General features: G+C 37.1%; 1 protein-coding gene across 1 annotated transcript; it reads right to left on the minus strand.

Annotated features, from left to right (window-relative positions):
* Window positions 1-2,494: 2,494 nt before the first annotated feature.
* LOC129283355 (solute carrier family 28 member 3-like) lies at window positions 2,495-16,651 on the minus strand. The gene is made up of 8 exons (XM_064113779.1): window positions 16,514-16,651; window positions 15,758-15,949; window positions 9,300-9,461; window positions 8,366-8,622; window positions 7,802-7,970; window positions 6,053-6,229; window positions 5,286-5,466; window positions 2,495-4,565 (listed from the first exon to the last, which is right to left on the minus strand). The coding sequence occupies exons 3-8, from the start codon at window positions 9,399-9,401 to the stop codon at window positions 4,483-4,485; spliced, it is 969 nt and encodes a 322-aa protein (XP_063969849.1). The 5' UTR covers window positions 9,402-9,461; window positions 15,758-15,949; window positions 16,514-16,651; the 3' UTR covers window positions 2,495-4,482.
* Between the last annotated feature and the right edge of the window lie 268 nt (window positions 16,652-16,919).

Consider the following 16,919-nt stretch of genomic DNA (forward strand, 5'->3'; position numbering starts at 1 on the left):
CTTTCGTCGTCTTCATTTGGTTCCCCTCTTCTGATTGGTCTCCGCTTTCTGCTTCTTCTGCTTTTCTTTCTCCCTTCATCTCCATCTTCTTTTCCTCATCCTCTCCTGATCATCCGTGTTCATTTTCCTTTTTTCTTTTTCTTCTTCTTCTTCTTCTTCTCTTCCTCATCCTTCTATCCATCGCTCTTCGTCTTTCTTTTCTTCTTCTTCTTCTTCTCCTTCTCGTGCTTCTTCTTCTTCATCATCTTCTTCTTCTTTTAATTCTTCTTCTCCTTCTTCTTCTTCTCCTTCTTCTCCTCCTCCTTCTTCTTCTTCTTCTCCCTCCTCCTCCTTCTTTTTCTTCTTATTCCTCTTCTCCTCCTCCCCTTCCTCGCTCTTCGTCTCCTTCTTCTTCTGTTCTTCTTCTTCTTTGTATTTTTCGTCCTCTATTCCTTCTTGTCAAATGTGTGGGTTATAATTTCGTGTCTCTTTTAGGACACCATGTTAATGCAGAATTATACAATACAAATATTTATAACCAAGAATTTTTTTTTCAATAGATCTATAAAAGGTAAATTTATCAAGCGACACGGACCAAGATTATGCAAATATTCTTATGTAAACAGATGCCATATATACTGTCACTATTATAGTCTTCTGTAAGTTTACGATTAAAGATTCAATATTAGCAATTTCAAAGTACAGCTTTTCCTGTTCTTCCAAATTGAAACCAAATTCCTCTGTACAGGGCTTCTGACAGGTTTTGACTGGATTACTTTTATATCAGAGACGCAACCATTCTGTCAATAAAAGAATATACTTTTTTCTTCATTCTTACCTCATTCATTCTGTTTTTCATTCTAAAAGTTTTGTTTTCTTTTAATAGGGAGCGTTTGGAAGGGCACAAGGGCGGAAGATTCAAGTTCTTAGAATCGGACTTTATCGAAATCATACCATCATCCTAAATTTCAAATTTCATCGACAGACTTTAAGCAGTTGATATCAGACAAGACAATAGACCGAAATCAGACCGTTATCCACTCTGACTCAGATAAAATCATCCTATATATCAGATTGACAACATACTGTATATGAGACTTACAACAGACTGTATCCCCAGATTGATATCGGAGTGTGTATCAGACAGAAACCAGTCTAAACACCAGATTGACCTCGGACTATACACCAAAGCGGAAAATGTATTCATCATACACAAGACCGACATCAGATGTACTAAATACTGACATCAGACATACAATACACCAACATCAGACTAGACATGAGACTGACAGGACACATCAAAACCTTCATCAGATATACACCAGACAGACACCAGACTATACACAGACGGACACCAAACAGTCATCAGATTATAGGCTACACTAGACCGACATCAAACCGTCATCAAACTGTACACCGAACTGACTTTATCATCATACTATACAACATGCAGATCGTTAAAGAACCGTCATCAGACGATGCATCAGACACCAAACCGTCATCAAACTATACACCAAACTGATACCAAACCGTCATCAGACTATATATCTGACCCTAAACAAATTGTGATCAGCCTAATACACCATACATACACAAATTCGTCACAAAACTATTCATCAAACCGATACAAAATCGTCATTACACGATATAACACATTGACATTAGTCTACATACCAGACTGACATCAGACCAAACACTATTCAGACTTTGATCGCGTCGTCATCAGATTATAACTCAAAAGATTATAACTTTTCTTCTATGTCTTGTCATTCCCTCTCTTTTTCTGCTTTTTCTTCTGTCTATTGCGAAAAAAATATCCTTCACAGCGAAGACCTCTTTGTGTGAATAACTTTGCACTTTTTCTGTAATTATGCTTACATCAATATGATTCCGACCTTTTTGTTCCTTCTCTTTTTTCTTTCCTGTATATAAACGCATATATGAATAAGTCGATTATATTTTCTTCATTTCCAAGGGGATCGACACTTTACAAGCTTTGCTTTTTAGTGGACCCCCCTCATTTCCATTTATGCTCAATATTATACTGTTTTTTGTTTTACGAAGTAAGAATGCTCGTTTGTAAAATTGTATTTGATTTGTATTACTTTATATTACTTTGTATTGTGTTTTGAATGTAAATGGAATAAAGAATTGAATTGAAATAAAACCTTTGAAATGTGAAACATTCGAATTTTACTCATTTGGTACTTTTCTGTTGCGCCATTTAATGTGCTTCTGCTCGAGGTGAGTTTTTGTTTGAAATAGTGCTGCATGGCTGAAAATCGGCCATGGAACATGGAAAAGATAATCAATCCATACATTGATGTCAAACTTTGAAATAGGTATCAATCATGTTTAAATATCTCAAACTGGATATAAATACCGATCGTATACGTTTTTATGGTACATCCCTAGTTTCAAGCGAAATTCTTCCCACTGCATTGTGTAAGTTATAAAAAAAAACTCACTCATTTACCTTAAATAATTTAAATAAACACCAATTAAGAAACAAAGATTGATAAAGATCTGTAATCATATTTTATTCACAAATAAAATTAGTACATTTATTTCATTGTAATAAATTGACCTGATTCGTCGAGATGAGTACTTCGTGCAATGTACAGACGTTATTTACATTTATTGCAGCAAAGAGAGCGATTTACCATCACTTTCAAATTAAAACGAAAGACATAATTCGAAATGAAAACACATGTATGCTAACCTTTCTCCGGAAAACATTGACACAGGGCTAAATAATAATAATACTAATAGGCATTTGTATAGCGCCATCTATCTAGAAATAATCTATTCCGAGGCGCATGATTATTATCATTATTATCCAGGCTTTAGCTCGAGCTGCCTTTCAGCGCTCAGTGCATGCAAGGAATTAATCCTGCCGGGTCACATTCACCTCACCTGGGTTGAGTGCAGCACAATGTGGATAAATTTCTTGCTAAAGGAAAACACGCAATGGCTGAGATTCGAACCCACGTCCTTCAGATTGAAAGACGAGAATCGTAAACACTAGACCACGGCGCCCCATTTGATACAGTATGACAATATTCGAAGTGTGAATTGAGATAGGAAATAGATTCAAATGCACATTTTTAGCAACCTACTCGAATACAATGTGTAAATCTAAGAAACGTGACCACATCGCTGTCATCGCTCATTAAATTTTAAAAGTTGTAAAAACTAAAGCAGGACAAGTAAATCTTAAAATAGATACAGCCGTTGAACAAAGCGAATTTGCCTTGTTAAAGGTGAAGAAAAGTTCCCCATTTCAGTTTATTGGAAAAAACGACTGGCTCAAAATAATAAAATGAAGTATGCGGATTACATCGTTTGTGCCTTTAACGAGAAAAATACACAATGAATATTACCGATAACCAGCAGAAAATGATATTCGGGTGTTTTTTTTTCAGCAATGGCAAAAAGAAACGAAATGAACAGAAATTTCCACAAAGTCTAACATTGTCTAATAATATATAAGGCAGTGTGGTGATGGCCATACCATAATACTTGAAATAGATGAACAGGATGATCGCGAGTTTTGTTTACAATTGTGCAGTACTTAGTGGAAGAATTCAAATTCCAACCTCTTCGAAAATGATGTAGGTGCATGTAAATGCCTTTTTAACATGTTTAATGGGGCGCTGCAAGAAGATATTAATTTTGTCATCAATTGTAATTTTTTCTGATCCTATTTTCTCTCAATGGATTCAAATCCAAAAGATACAAGTATGTACACGTACTTCTAAAACCTTAAAATATTTATATACACAATATAATTCCATCGTTCTGTTACATAAAAATCTGAAGTACTCTGCATATTTCTTAAATTTCTTATGTACAGTTATTCACTAGTTTCACTAGGTTCCCCTGTCAACACAAATACTGTTTTTGAGTAGGTCATAGGTTCGATACCAAATTGGTCTCATTTTCATAAAAAATTATCAAGCCTCCTCAGACCGTCCAAATACACTGAATGAAACATGTCCAATACATGGGTCAAAATAATATCTGCAAATAGGCAAGTATGATCAGATGTAATCGAAATTGGATGGAAATGAAAGGAAATTTGTTTAGCTTTATTTCACGAAACATGGATGAAATATTATAGGCCTATGTTTCATTATATATACATGTATATATATGCATGTAAGAGTGTGTGTGTAATGAAACATATATATATTTCATTCATGATAGATAATGAATATTGTAAGACTGTAGACTCGTGAGAATATGACGTCACATCATCTTTTGCGATGTTATTTCTTCTTTTTTTTATTCAACTATCTACATTTTCCTTTTCAATGTCTGAAATCGCAGTTTGACCTTTTCCTTTAACGAGCGTTTTTGGTTGATTGATTTAAATAGATTTTTATAAACAGTAGTTCGTTTGAACAACTGACATTTCCTCCTTAAACGTTGCAGAATACATTTTGACCTTTTTATTTTAAGATAATTATTTATTTAGATTTACTTAGATTTACATCGGTTTTAGTATACAGTACTAATCGGTGGTATGGCTGTTGTCGTTGCGTTGGTGAATTCGTTGCCCTCCGGGGGTACATAAAGGATTCCTGAGACGAAAAAGAAAGAAAAATAAGTGGAGATTTTTCATTCATACAAAGTCAGACATCTTTGAATCAAGACTAATAATAATCATAATAATAGGTATTTATTTAGCGCCATATACCTAGAAATAATATATTCCGAGGCGCATTATTATCATTACCAGCTCGAGCTGCCTTCCAGCGCTCAGTGCATTCAAGGAATTAATCCTGCCGAGTACCCATGCACCTCACCTGGGTTGAGTGCAGCACAATATGGGTAAATTTCTTGCTGAAGGAAAACGTGCCATGGCTGGGGTTCGGACCCACGTCCCCCGATTGAAAGACGAGAGTCGTAACCACTCGACCACGACGCCCCAATCAAAGACCATTACATCATGAATTGCATTAAACTATGTTCCTTTCAAATAAGCAAGAATATAACATATATATTAGCTTACTTTTTAAAGGTAAAAGTGTTTTTCAATGTTGATAAATGATCTCCTAAAATTTTATGGGAAATCGAAACAGTAGTCTGTCAGAAAGCAACAACACATCATTTTTTCCACAAGAGGTTTTGTCAATCTTCTAGCATTTCTGGGATTCCGAAAAATTCCAGACGTATTTATCGTTTGACGTAAAGGGGAACATGGTGCATTATGAATACACATATTGGTACATCGTGTCACAGTTTTGCCAATAGCTGGCGTTCTCTAATAAATCAGTGTATTCGGTGCCTCTTTAAGTTACCTGCAATACACGCCGTCATGAAGCAAGCGACCGTTCCCGCTACCAGAGCTCTGATGGCCACTGCTGCTAGGTCACCCTTCCGTGAGGGCGCCATAGGACCTAGAGCACCAAGTACAATCCCGACAGAACCTATGTTGGCGAAACCACAGAGTGCGTAGGTCGCTATCACCTCAGACCGAACCTTAATTAGAAAAGGGGTTGGACATGGGAAAGTCAGTAATCAAATGCTATTAATGGATTCGATCCATTTCGATTTGTCAAAAATTAACTTGTTATGATATGATTATTCCATATATTTGTAATGTGTATTATTTTTTCTCTAGCTGTCTTCTTTTCCGAATCCTTCTCGTTCGTCTCTTTCTCCTCCTTCTTCTTCTTCCCATAATGCCCCACTGCCCTCCTTCTCATCATCATCCTCATTGGCATCATCATCACCACCATCATCATCATCATCATCATCATAATCACTATCATCATCATCATCATCACCACCACCACCATCATCATCATCATCACAATCATTATCATCATCATCATCACCATCATCATCGTCATCATTATCCATCATCATTATCCATCATCATTATCATCATCATCACGATAATCATCATCACCATCATTATCCACTATCATCATGATCACCACCACCATCATCATCGTCGTCACCATCATCAACATCATTATTATCATCATCACCAACAACAACACAGCCATCATCACCACCACTAGTCTACCACAATCATCATCACCGCCACCGTCGCAATTACCGAAAGTGTAGGCCCTGCCCCAGTTGTCCTGTTGTCGATGTACTTGCCAAGGACCTCGTATGCATAGAATTCATTGACGAAGGTCTTCAGTCCAATAAGTTCGGCGACAATCCTGCAGTCCGCCCATTCCACGCCCATGATGAACGCAACAGGTACGAATACATACGAACATATGAACTGAAAATGGAGGGAGAGAACGAACTGGTGATTCAAGTAATTCGAAAAGCAGCGGTTGACTCGAGTAGGTCCAAACAATGAACTCTTTCTCGTGACTTAACAGCATGACCAGAAAGAAGATGAGATGCCTTTTAGGATAAAAGTAAAACCTTGTTAACTTTCAGTGATCAACCGAGAGGATACTCTGGACACTGGGGTTTGTTCCCAACGATGATCAACCCACGTCTAAAAGTGTAGATTTCAACCAGGCATCTTCAGCAACATATCTTTCATGTCGTTGAGGACACCTTTTACAGATGAAATTTTGCACTTTTCTAGTCAGTGAAGGTGTAATGAAGCACCTATTCAGCTGCTCCGAGATGAGACCGCCTTAGTAGTTGCTTTTAGAGCGTGGAATGTCTCCGAACTAAAGGCGACCGCACACCTTACGATTAGTCTGCGACCAGATTTCAGAATAAAATGTAGTAGAATTAGATGCTAATTGAGACTTGGAATATCTTACTGTGTAATGATCGAGATCATCGTACGAATACTTATGTTCAAATCTGTGACTATGCTATCATCCTTCTTAGACTTAAAGCAAATTCAATATTTAGTCGTAATGACGTCATAGCAGTCGTACGATTGGCTACGATTTGAAACTAATTTGGCCTTTACTCCAAAGTAAAAGCTTGCAATCTTTCAAAATGGTTATATTAGTATTCTTTCAATTGATTTTAACCTCATATGAAATGATATGTTCCATTTTGCATTTTCAGAAAATGAGCAAAATGCGATTTGTTCGAAAATCGGCTCGCAAACAGTCGTAAGGTGTGCGGTAGCCTTAAGACTTTTATATTACAGTCACACAAATGAAACCTAAGTGATTATATGCCATTCAAAATGAAAATGTAACCCTAATGGCTATTGATCAGTCTGGAGTCAGTTTCGTTGGTATGACAGCGCCATCAACGGCATCACATGAAAAGGGTATCCAGGGGCCCGTTGCAGAAAAAGTTGAGATCAAACGCAATTAAAAATATCTTGCGAAACTTGATTTTCTGCCAATGAAGCACCGGTATTCGGGACTTGCACTTGATATTTTAACTTTCTGCAACAGGCCCCAGTTCCGTCAAAGGAACTACGATTTATGCTACAGTCAGATCAACAAGACCGACTCCAATCCGACCGATGGTATGTCATTCCAAATAAGACTTCATAGCTTTTATCGGTCTGGGCCCCGTCTTACAAAGAGTTATGATTGATCCGATCAACCTCAGGTAGATTGAAATCCATCATTGTCACAATTTTTTCTTACGAAAATTTTCACAAAGTCCTTTGACATCAAAGAGAAGCACACTGAATTTCCAAGAAAACAATGAAAGTATGGCTATACATCATATCTGGAAAATTTTTTGAACAAAAATGCATTTAGATGTTGACGCTGCTGGCTTTCCATAGTTGTGGTTGATTAGATCAATCGTAAGTTCACAACTCTTTGTAAGACGGGGTCTTGGATGCAGTTTCGTTGGTTAAGACAGTACCACCAACGGCCTCACATCAAGGTCACCTGGCTATCAAGGTCTGTCTTACCTCAAAGGTTAATTGCGGGTAGCCAACAAGTCCTCCAAAGTACCCAAGCAATGCGTTCACCAGGGCTAACAGAGAGAGGAAAGCTATGAGGTTTGCGGCGACGTTCAGGACCAGTGGGATGGCTTGCGACGCTCCATTCGCCGCTGCTTCTATGACGTTCAGTTCATCTCTATATAATACAAATATGAAGCAGAGTTTTAAATACCATTTTTTCTAAAAAAAAAATTGAAGCTCAAACCTTTTATAGACTATTTGTGAAATGATTAAACTGTTTAGCTGAATGATTCTTGTAAAATGCGAAAATAAACCAATTATTGAAATCAAATAAAACCAAGTCATTTGAAATTCAATAGAGACGTAAAATAATGGCATATAAAAGTAAGGCATTAAAAGGTATGGCTTGCAAAATGGAATTATATCTATTTATATCTTTATTCATTTATATATTCATTTATCACTTATTTATTCATTTAATAGTTTATGTATACATCCATCTATTTTTCTATATGTATCTGTCTATTTATTTGTTTATTCATTCATTTATCTATTAATTTATTTATTCACCCTTTTGGCAACACCATATCCTTCTCCGTGATATGTTTCGATTTCTCGGTCTCGGGGTAAAAGAGCTTCGATATCGCCAGGGCTGCGGGGGCGGACATTACCGAGGCCGTGATGAGATGGGTCGCATCGATGCCGTATAAAATGTAGGCACCGAGTGTGCTGCCAGCTACGGTTGCAAAGCCACCTGTCATAATGGCGTGAATCTCCGATCGTGTCATATCCTTCAAGTATGGTTTGATCATCAGGGGAGCTTCCGTCTAAAGGAGAGTAGTAATTTCATCAAGATTATGATCGAGAAATTGATTGATTGATTTTATTATTTATTAATCTTAATTTATTTCTTTATCTAAAACGATTTAAAATTATTTGCCTTTATGAAGACGAAGATATCTAATTTGCCAAACAAATTGGCTTAAACACTAATATTCTTTAGCAAGTATGTATGAAAAGTAAAGAGTGTGTGAAGCAAATACGTGGAGGAAAACGGTCAAAACATTCACAAGGACCCGCTTTACAAATATCTTTGACTTTCTTAAGATGGTGGTGACAATGTCGATGGTTTTGACGGTAATGATAATGCTGGTGATGTTGGTAATGAAGATGTTGATGATGTCTTTGTCAAATGATGACGATTATGATGATTATGATGATGAAGAGGTGGTCACATCGACGACGACAGTGATGATGATGATGATGATGATGAAGATGATGATGATGATGATGTTTATAGTTATGATGATGATGGTGATGATGATGATTAAAATGATGGTGATGATGATGATGATGATGATAATGATTAAAATGATGGTGATGATGATGATAATGATTAAAATGATGATGGTGATGATGATGACAATGATAATGGCGATGTCATGGTGATGGCAATGGGGGTGGTGGTGGTGATGATGATAGTAATAATGATGTCCCTCGTTACCATGCCAACGAAGATGTTGCCTGCCGCATTGAGTGATTCTGAAGCCGATGTCTTCATGGTACGTTGCATCAACCAAGCGACCTTCTGGATAAGAGTCTGCATGACTCCCCAGTAATACAGAACTGAGATTACACTACTGAAGTAAATGATGATTGGAAGTACCTGGAAGAGACAGAGAAAAAGAGAGAGAGAGAGAGAGTGCGATAGAAGGATAGAGAATGGGAAGAGAGAGGGAGGGATTGAGAGAGAGAGAGATAGATAGATAGATAGATAGATAGATAGATAGATAGATAGATAGATAGATAGATAGATAGATAGATAGATAGATAGAAAATGAGAGATAAAGACATGTTAAAAATATATATTGAATAATGTCAACACAAAGCGTGTAAAAACAATGCTTATCGTGATCAACTTCAAACTAAAAAAAATACTTTGCCATTTACAAGTTAAAGTGTGACAAGTCTCATCCCACGAGCAGTTGAACAAACAAATAAACTAGTCCCTCTTACCGTGGAGCTATTAATACAATAGCTCTATGCTCTTACAAAAGGAATGTTCAATTGCACAACTTCGAATGAAAGAGAGGAAATCCTGAGCAGGGGATCGGATGCACCATTACACGATTAGGAGGTGCAGGGAATTTATGTTTGGCGCCCTTTGAGATTGTACTTCGTATCCTTTACCCGGTATGAAAGGTTCATCGTATTACACCGTTTGTTTAAAATATAAATATTTTATGAAGGACGATTTAACTTTTGCAGTTTCGAACAAGTACGTCCGTTCCTAGTTGTAAATGGTGTACCACATAGGTAGAAATCATGGCAAATATCTCACTTTATTTTAAGCTGTTGCGTTTCACAAAGTCACTTCATCTCGGCCAGGACGCCTAATCAGACCGATACACCAATGGCTATGATCAGTGGCGTACCGTGTGTCACGGCATTGGAGGGGCACCAGCAAAATTTTTGAGTCACTTAGTGAGCGCGCGAAGCGCGCTTAGTTGCCAGGTATACTGACCTAATAGAGACATTTTAAGGAAGCTCTTGTAGTCATTGTAATCATGAATAACATACGCATCTCGCTAATCAAATAATGCGAGCGCGAAGCGCGAGCTGAAATTTTTTATATTGAGACCTAAAATGGGACATTATAATCAAATTTTTGTAATCATGATACCTGTCTCGCTAAACAATGCGAGCGCGAAGCGCGAGCTGAAATTTTTGTGTATATTGACCCCAAACAGGGAGATTTTAGGGACTATATTTTAGGAATCCATTAATAGTATACATATCTCACCGTAGTCATCCAATGCGAGTGCTAAGCACTTGCTGATTTTGTTAGAATTACATCTGAACACATGAAGCACTTTTGTAGTTTTGTAATCATGATTATCATACGCACCTCACTATAGACGGGTCAATATACGACCAAAAATAGCCTTACCCGGAACAAATTGCAACAAATGATTTTTCAACGGTATTTTGTACTATCTGACCTTAGGAATAACATACTAAAAATCTACCAAAATCCGCATCCGGGAAAGTGGTTATTTTCAAAATGGCGTCCAAGATGGCCGCCACTCACTGAAAATGGATACAACTGACACATTATCCACCCTAGAATACTATTTCGGTTCATATTCCATGGTCTGGAGGTACACAAATTGATTTAGGCTAGAATGCCTTATAAGCCCTCCAGTGTACCAGGCAAATCCAAGATGGCGCCCGAAATGGCTGCCGTAGGCTGAAAATCCACAATTCATCTAAATTTGTTTTTTATTCAATGGTTTTAGGGGTGAAATAATACATTGAAACAAGTTACAAGGATAGCCACTGGTCTGGTGTGTCCAAAAATCCAAGATGGCTTCCAAAAATGGAGTTTAAAATGGCTGTTGATAATTAAAATGGACATAGTTCATTTCATATCCGCCTGGGACATAATGATTTTGGTGTCTAGACCATGATTTCAATGGTCAAATAAGACATTGGGATAAGTTACAAGGACAGTCAGTGGTTCAGTTTGTTCAAAAGTCCAAGATGGCTTCCAAAAATGGAGTCGAAAATTGATGTTGCTACTTAAAAAAACCCGACATAGTTTGCTCAATGTCCAGAAATATGATTTTTGTGTCTTTACCATGGTTAAATGGGTCAAATGATACATTGGGACAAGTTACAAGGAAAGTCAGTGGTCTGGTATGTGCAAAAATCCTCGATGGATTGAAAAAAATGATTCTGAAATGGCTGCTAATACTTAAAGCGGACAAAGCTCATTTCATTTTGGCCTGGAAATATGATTTTGGTGTCTAAACCACTAGTTTCAAGGATCAATTAATACATTAGGGCAAGTTACAAGGACAGTCAGTGGCCTGGTCGGTCAAAAAATCTAAGTTGGCTTCCAAAAATTGATTCTAAATTGACTGCTGCTACTTAAAGCGGACATAGCTTATTTCATATCGGCATGGGAGATGCGATTTTGGTGTCTAAACCACTGGTTTAAGGGCCAAAATAATACATTAGGACAGGTTTTAAGGCCAGTCAGTGGTCTGGTATGACCAAAAATCCAATATGGCTTCCAAAACTTGATTCTAAAATGGCTGTTGATACTTAAAAGTGGCATAGCTCATTTTAAATCCGCTGTGAGATATGATTTCGGTGTCTAAACTATGGTTTCAAGGGTCAAATTATATATTAGGACAAGACAATGGCAGTCAGTGGTCTAGTATGTCCAAAATTACAAGATGGCTTCCAAAAATGGAGTAAAAATATGTCTGATGTTACTTATAAAAGGACATAGTTTGTTTAATATCTGTCTGGGGAATATGAGTTTGGTGTTAAAAGCATGGTTTAAAAGGGTCAAGTAATACACTAGGGTAAGTTACAAGACCAGTCAGTTGTCTGTATGTTAAAAAATCCAAGATTACTTCAAAAAATGGGGTGTAAATTGACTGTTGCTACTTAAAAGTATGCATAGTTTATTATAAATACCCCTTGGAGGTATGATTTTGCTGTCTATACTAGAGTTTACAGGGTCAAGCAAAACATTCGGTTAAATTGAAAGGACATTCAGGTGTCAGGTATGTCCAAAAATCAAAGATGGCTTTAAAAATGGGGGTCTTAAATGACTGCTGTTACTTTAAAGTGGATGTAGAACATTATGAATACACCTTGGGGATATTATTTTGGTGTCTACACTAGGGTTTCAAGGGCCAAACAATACTTTGGGACTGGTTACCATGATATGCAGCTATCCATTTTGCATTAAAATCCATGTTGGCTTAAAAAATGGGTTCTAAAGTGACTACTGTTACATAAAATATCTACCTGTTAGAAATAATCTTGGTGCCTACACTTAAATGCATGGGGAAAAGTTATCATATTGCTTCATGAGTTGGTAACAGCACCCATTTTTATGAAATTTTAGAATCCATCATGGATTATTTGACAAAATGGAGTACTAACCACCCTTGTTACTTGTTTGAATGAATTATTTGACCCTTCATACCACAATTTGGACACCAACATTATTTCTTGCAGATGAATATTGTAGAACTCTGACCACTATTGAATGATATAAGTCGTTTCAGATTCCTTTTTTAAAAACCCTCTTGTGTTTTAGGCGAACTGGACAACTGCATATCAATGTAACCAGTCCAAACGTATTATTTTAACCATGAATCCATAGTGTGGACACCAAAATCATATCTCCTAGGTGGATTTTAAATGAACTATGTCCATTTTTTAAGTAACAGCAGTCATTTTAGACTCCGACTTTTGGAAGCTTTCTTAGATTTTCGACATACTGGACCACTGACTGTCCTTGTAACTAATTTTCTGCCTTTTGAAACCATGATATAGGCAACAAAATCATATGCCCTTGACGAATAAAACATGAACTATGTCCATTTTTAAATACCATCGCAGCTAAATGATACTACTTTTTTAAGCCACCGTAGACTTTTGGACATACTTGACCACCAATCGTCCTTGTAACTTATCCCAATTTATTGTTTGACCCATTTAACCATGGTATAGGCACAAAAAATCATATTCCCGGATATTGAACAAACTATGTTGGGTTTTTTTAAGTGACAACAGCATATTTTGCTCCATTTTTGGAAGCCATCTTGGATTTTTGAACATACCGGACCACTGACTGTCCTTGTAACTTGTCCCAATGTATTATTTGACCATTGAAACCATGGTCTAGACACCAAAATCATATCTCTCAGGTGCATGTGATAGGAGCTATGTCCATTTTAAGGATTAACAGCCATTTCAAACTCAATTTTTGGAAGCCATCTTGAATTTTTGGACACACCAGACCACTGGCTGTCCTTGTAACTTGTCCCGACGTACTACTTCATCATTAAAACAATCGGATGGACACCAAATTGAAGCCACTTAAGTAAGTAATAGATGAATTGTGGATTTTTTAGACTACGGCAGCCATTTTGGGCGCCATCTTGGATTTTCCTGGTACCCTGGAGTGCTAATATTCACTCTAATTTGTATAGATAAATTCTTTTACCCATTGGACCATGGAATATGAACCCAAATAGGATTCTAGGGTGGATAATGAGTGAGTTATATCCATTTTTTAGTGAATGGCGGCCATCTTGGACGCCATCTTGAAAATAACTACTTTCCCGGATGCGGATTTTGATAGATTTTTAGTATGTTATTCCTGAGGTCAAATAGTACAAAATACCGTTGAAAAATCATTTGTTGCAATTTTTTCCGGGTCAAACCATATATTGACCCGTCTACTAATCAAATATTGCAAACGCGAAGCGCGAGCTGAAAATTTAGGAAATTCAGACCTAAAGAGGGGCATTTTAAGGCTTGTTTGTAGGAATTCACTAAGCCATACGTATTTCACTAACCAAATGATGCGAGCGCGAAGCGCGAGCTGAAAAATTTTGATATTCAGATCAGAAAAAGGGACATTTTAAGGACTGATTTTAGGATTTCATGAAGAGCAAACATATCTCACCAATCCACTAATGCGAACGTAATCACGGACAGGAAATGGTTTATATAAAGACCTTAACATGGGGCAATCACTTTAAGTAGTCATGAAAAAGAAACATATGTCACTACGTAAAACAATAATAACTCGAAGTGCGGGAAATATATTTGGTGTACATTGCCTTGAAAACGGGAGGTTTTAGTACAGCATGATTATACATGTATATCTCGTTATACAGATAATGCGAGCACCAGGAACAATGAAGACATAGGCCCTGATCAAATTATGTTTCATTAAGTTATGATAAAAAATGTTTATTATGTCACATAATTATAACATTATAATGAATAATAATTTCCTCTTTCCCACTACGTTTCTCTTCCTTTTTCCCTTTTTTCTCCTTTTTTCCGTTTTTTTGTTTTGTTTTTTGGTCAGCCGATTGGGGGGGGGGGCGGGGGCACGTGCCCCCCATGCCCCCCCCCCCCGTAGTTACGCCACTGGCTATGATAGCGGTAGTTGATGGTTCACCAGCAACAGTTTCCTAATAATGTACAAAATCTACTATAATGTGGGTAAATGATAACATATTTAAAGGACAAGTCCACTCCAACAAAAAGTTTACTTGAATAAAAAGAGAAAAATCCAACAAACATAACACTAAAAAAAATCAAAATCGGATGTAAAATAAGAAAGTTATGACATTTTATAGTTTCGCTTAATTTCACAAAACAGTTATATGCACATCCTGGTCGGTATGCAAATGAGGAGACTGATGACGTCATCCACTCACTATTTCTTTTGTATTTTATTATATGAAATATTCTAATATTCTCCTCATTGTCAAGTGAAACAACAATAATTCCTCCCTGAACATATGGAATTAGCATTGTTTAATAATAATATAGGGTATTTATATTGCGCACATATCCACCTTGTTAGGTGCTCAAGGCGCTCCTATATTACCCGGCTAAGCTAGGCGTTCATAGCGCACACAGCTTTTTAAGGAATTACTTCCTACCGGTACCCATTTACGTCACCTGGGTTGAGTGCAGCACATTGTGGATCAGTTTCTTGCCGAAGGAAATTACGCCATGGCTGGGATTCGAACCCACGACCCTTTGTTTCAAAGTCCGAAGACTAATCCACTGGGCCACAACGCACCACTTTAATACTATATGGTTCAGTCAAGTTGGTCTATATTGTCAAATTTGTAAAAAATGAAATATTGTATAATTCAAACAATAAAAAACAAAAGAAATAGTGAGTGAGGGACATCATCGACTACCTCATTTGCATGTCACTGTTTTTTGAAGAAAAAAAAAACTTTAAAATGTCATAACTTTCTTATTTTACATCCGATTTTGATGAAATTTTCAGTGTTATGCTAGTTTGATTTTTCTCTATTTATTTAAATCAACATTTTCTTGTGGTGGACTTGACCTTTAATAGAGGGTTTCGACTTCATCTAACATGAAATAAAAACTTACTGCAAATGCGAAATAATGTTCCTGATAACCTTCGCCGAATAAGAAGATGGCGCCGGCAGAGGAGAAGTTGAGGAATTGGTAGACGACATCACTTAGCCACTCGAAGAGAACGTACCCTGGATATGTACGTAAGATGAATAAGCCAAGTAAAAACTGGAGGGCAAGTCCCCAAACCACTGGCCTCCACCTGACCTAGAAAGTTAGAGGATGATACTGGGTTTTTTTCGTAGAAACAAGATTACCAAATATTGCAGTCAAGAGAGATCTTTAATAATAACTGATGAGCTTCACTGAAATAAGACATGATAATTTTGAGCCTATAATAATAAGCGCGAAAATATCCATTCTGTGAATGTGACAATGGATCGTTGTAAAACCAAGGGATACCAAAAATACTGCTGGAAAGTACAAAGTAAAATGTATTCATAGTGTGTCCACAGTGCGGTGTGGAACACAACTTGAACACGCTGTGAAATTATCTTAAAACATGCAGTTAAATTACACAAAGTTAACATTATAAATACCTTACCAGTTCAGTTATTACGTCAACCTAATAAAAAAAGGATATTGCTAAATAAACTTGCACCAATTGTACATTCAGTAGAAACGGAAAGGAAGCTAAAAAGAAGAAACGGTGCGAAAGATTCTGAGCTCTGATTGGCCATCATATATAATGGTGTTAAGCAGACGTTTATGATAACCAATCAGTGATCAGGATCTTTCGCGTCGTTTAATGACATAAATGACATTGCTAACCTTTGCTGGTGAAAAGGAAAAAACGTAAGTGAAGAGTAAGAAGAAAATCAAGCCTGCCAGAGAAATGAGGTTTTCAGGAGTATCTCGGGTGAGAAAGTATAGTCCAACACCAATACCGGCGATGACAATCAAGATGAATGGCCTGTTAAGAGACGAAAACAAATTAAATAGAACAAAGATAATAATAATAACGGTATATTTACCCAGGGTAGCCACTTCAGTTCCGAAAACTGTTCTCCCAGCGGGCCCTGCTATTATTATTACCCGGCTAAACTAGGCTACCGATTCAGGTGCACACAGCTTTTTGAGGAATTACTGCCTGCCGGAACCCATTTACCTTACCTGGGTTGAGTGCAGCACAGTGTGGATAAATTTCTTGTTGAAGGAAAACACGCCACGGCTATAG

The sequence above is a fragment of the Lytechinus pictus genome, chromosome 19 (genome assembly GCF_037042905.1).
Source record: "Lytechinus pictus isolate F3 Inbred chromosome 19, Lp3.0, whole genome shotgun sequence".
Taxonomy (NCBI): Eukaryota; Metazoa; Echinodermata; class Echinoidea; order Temnopleuroida; family Toxopneustidae; genus Lytechinus; species Lytechinus pictus.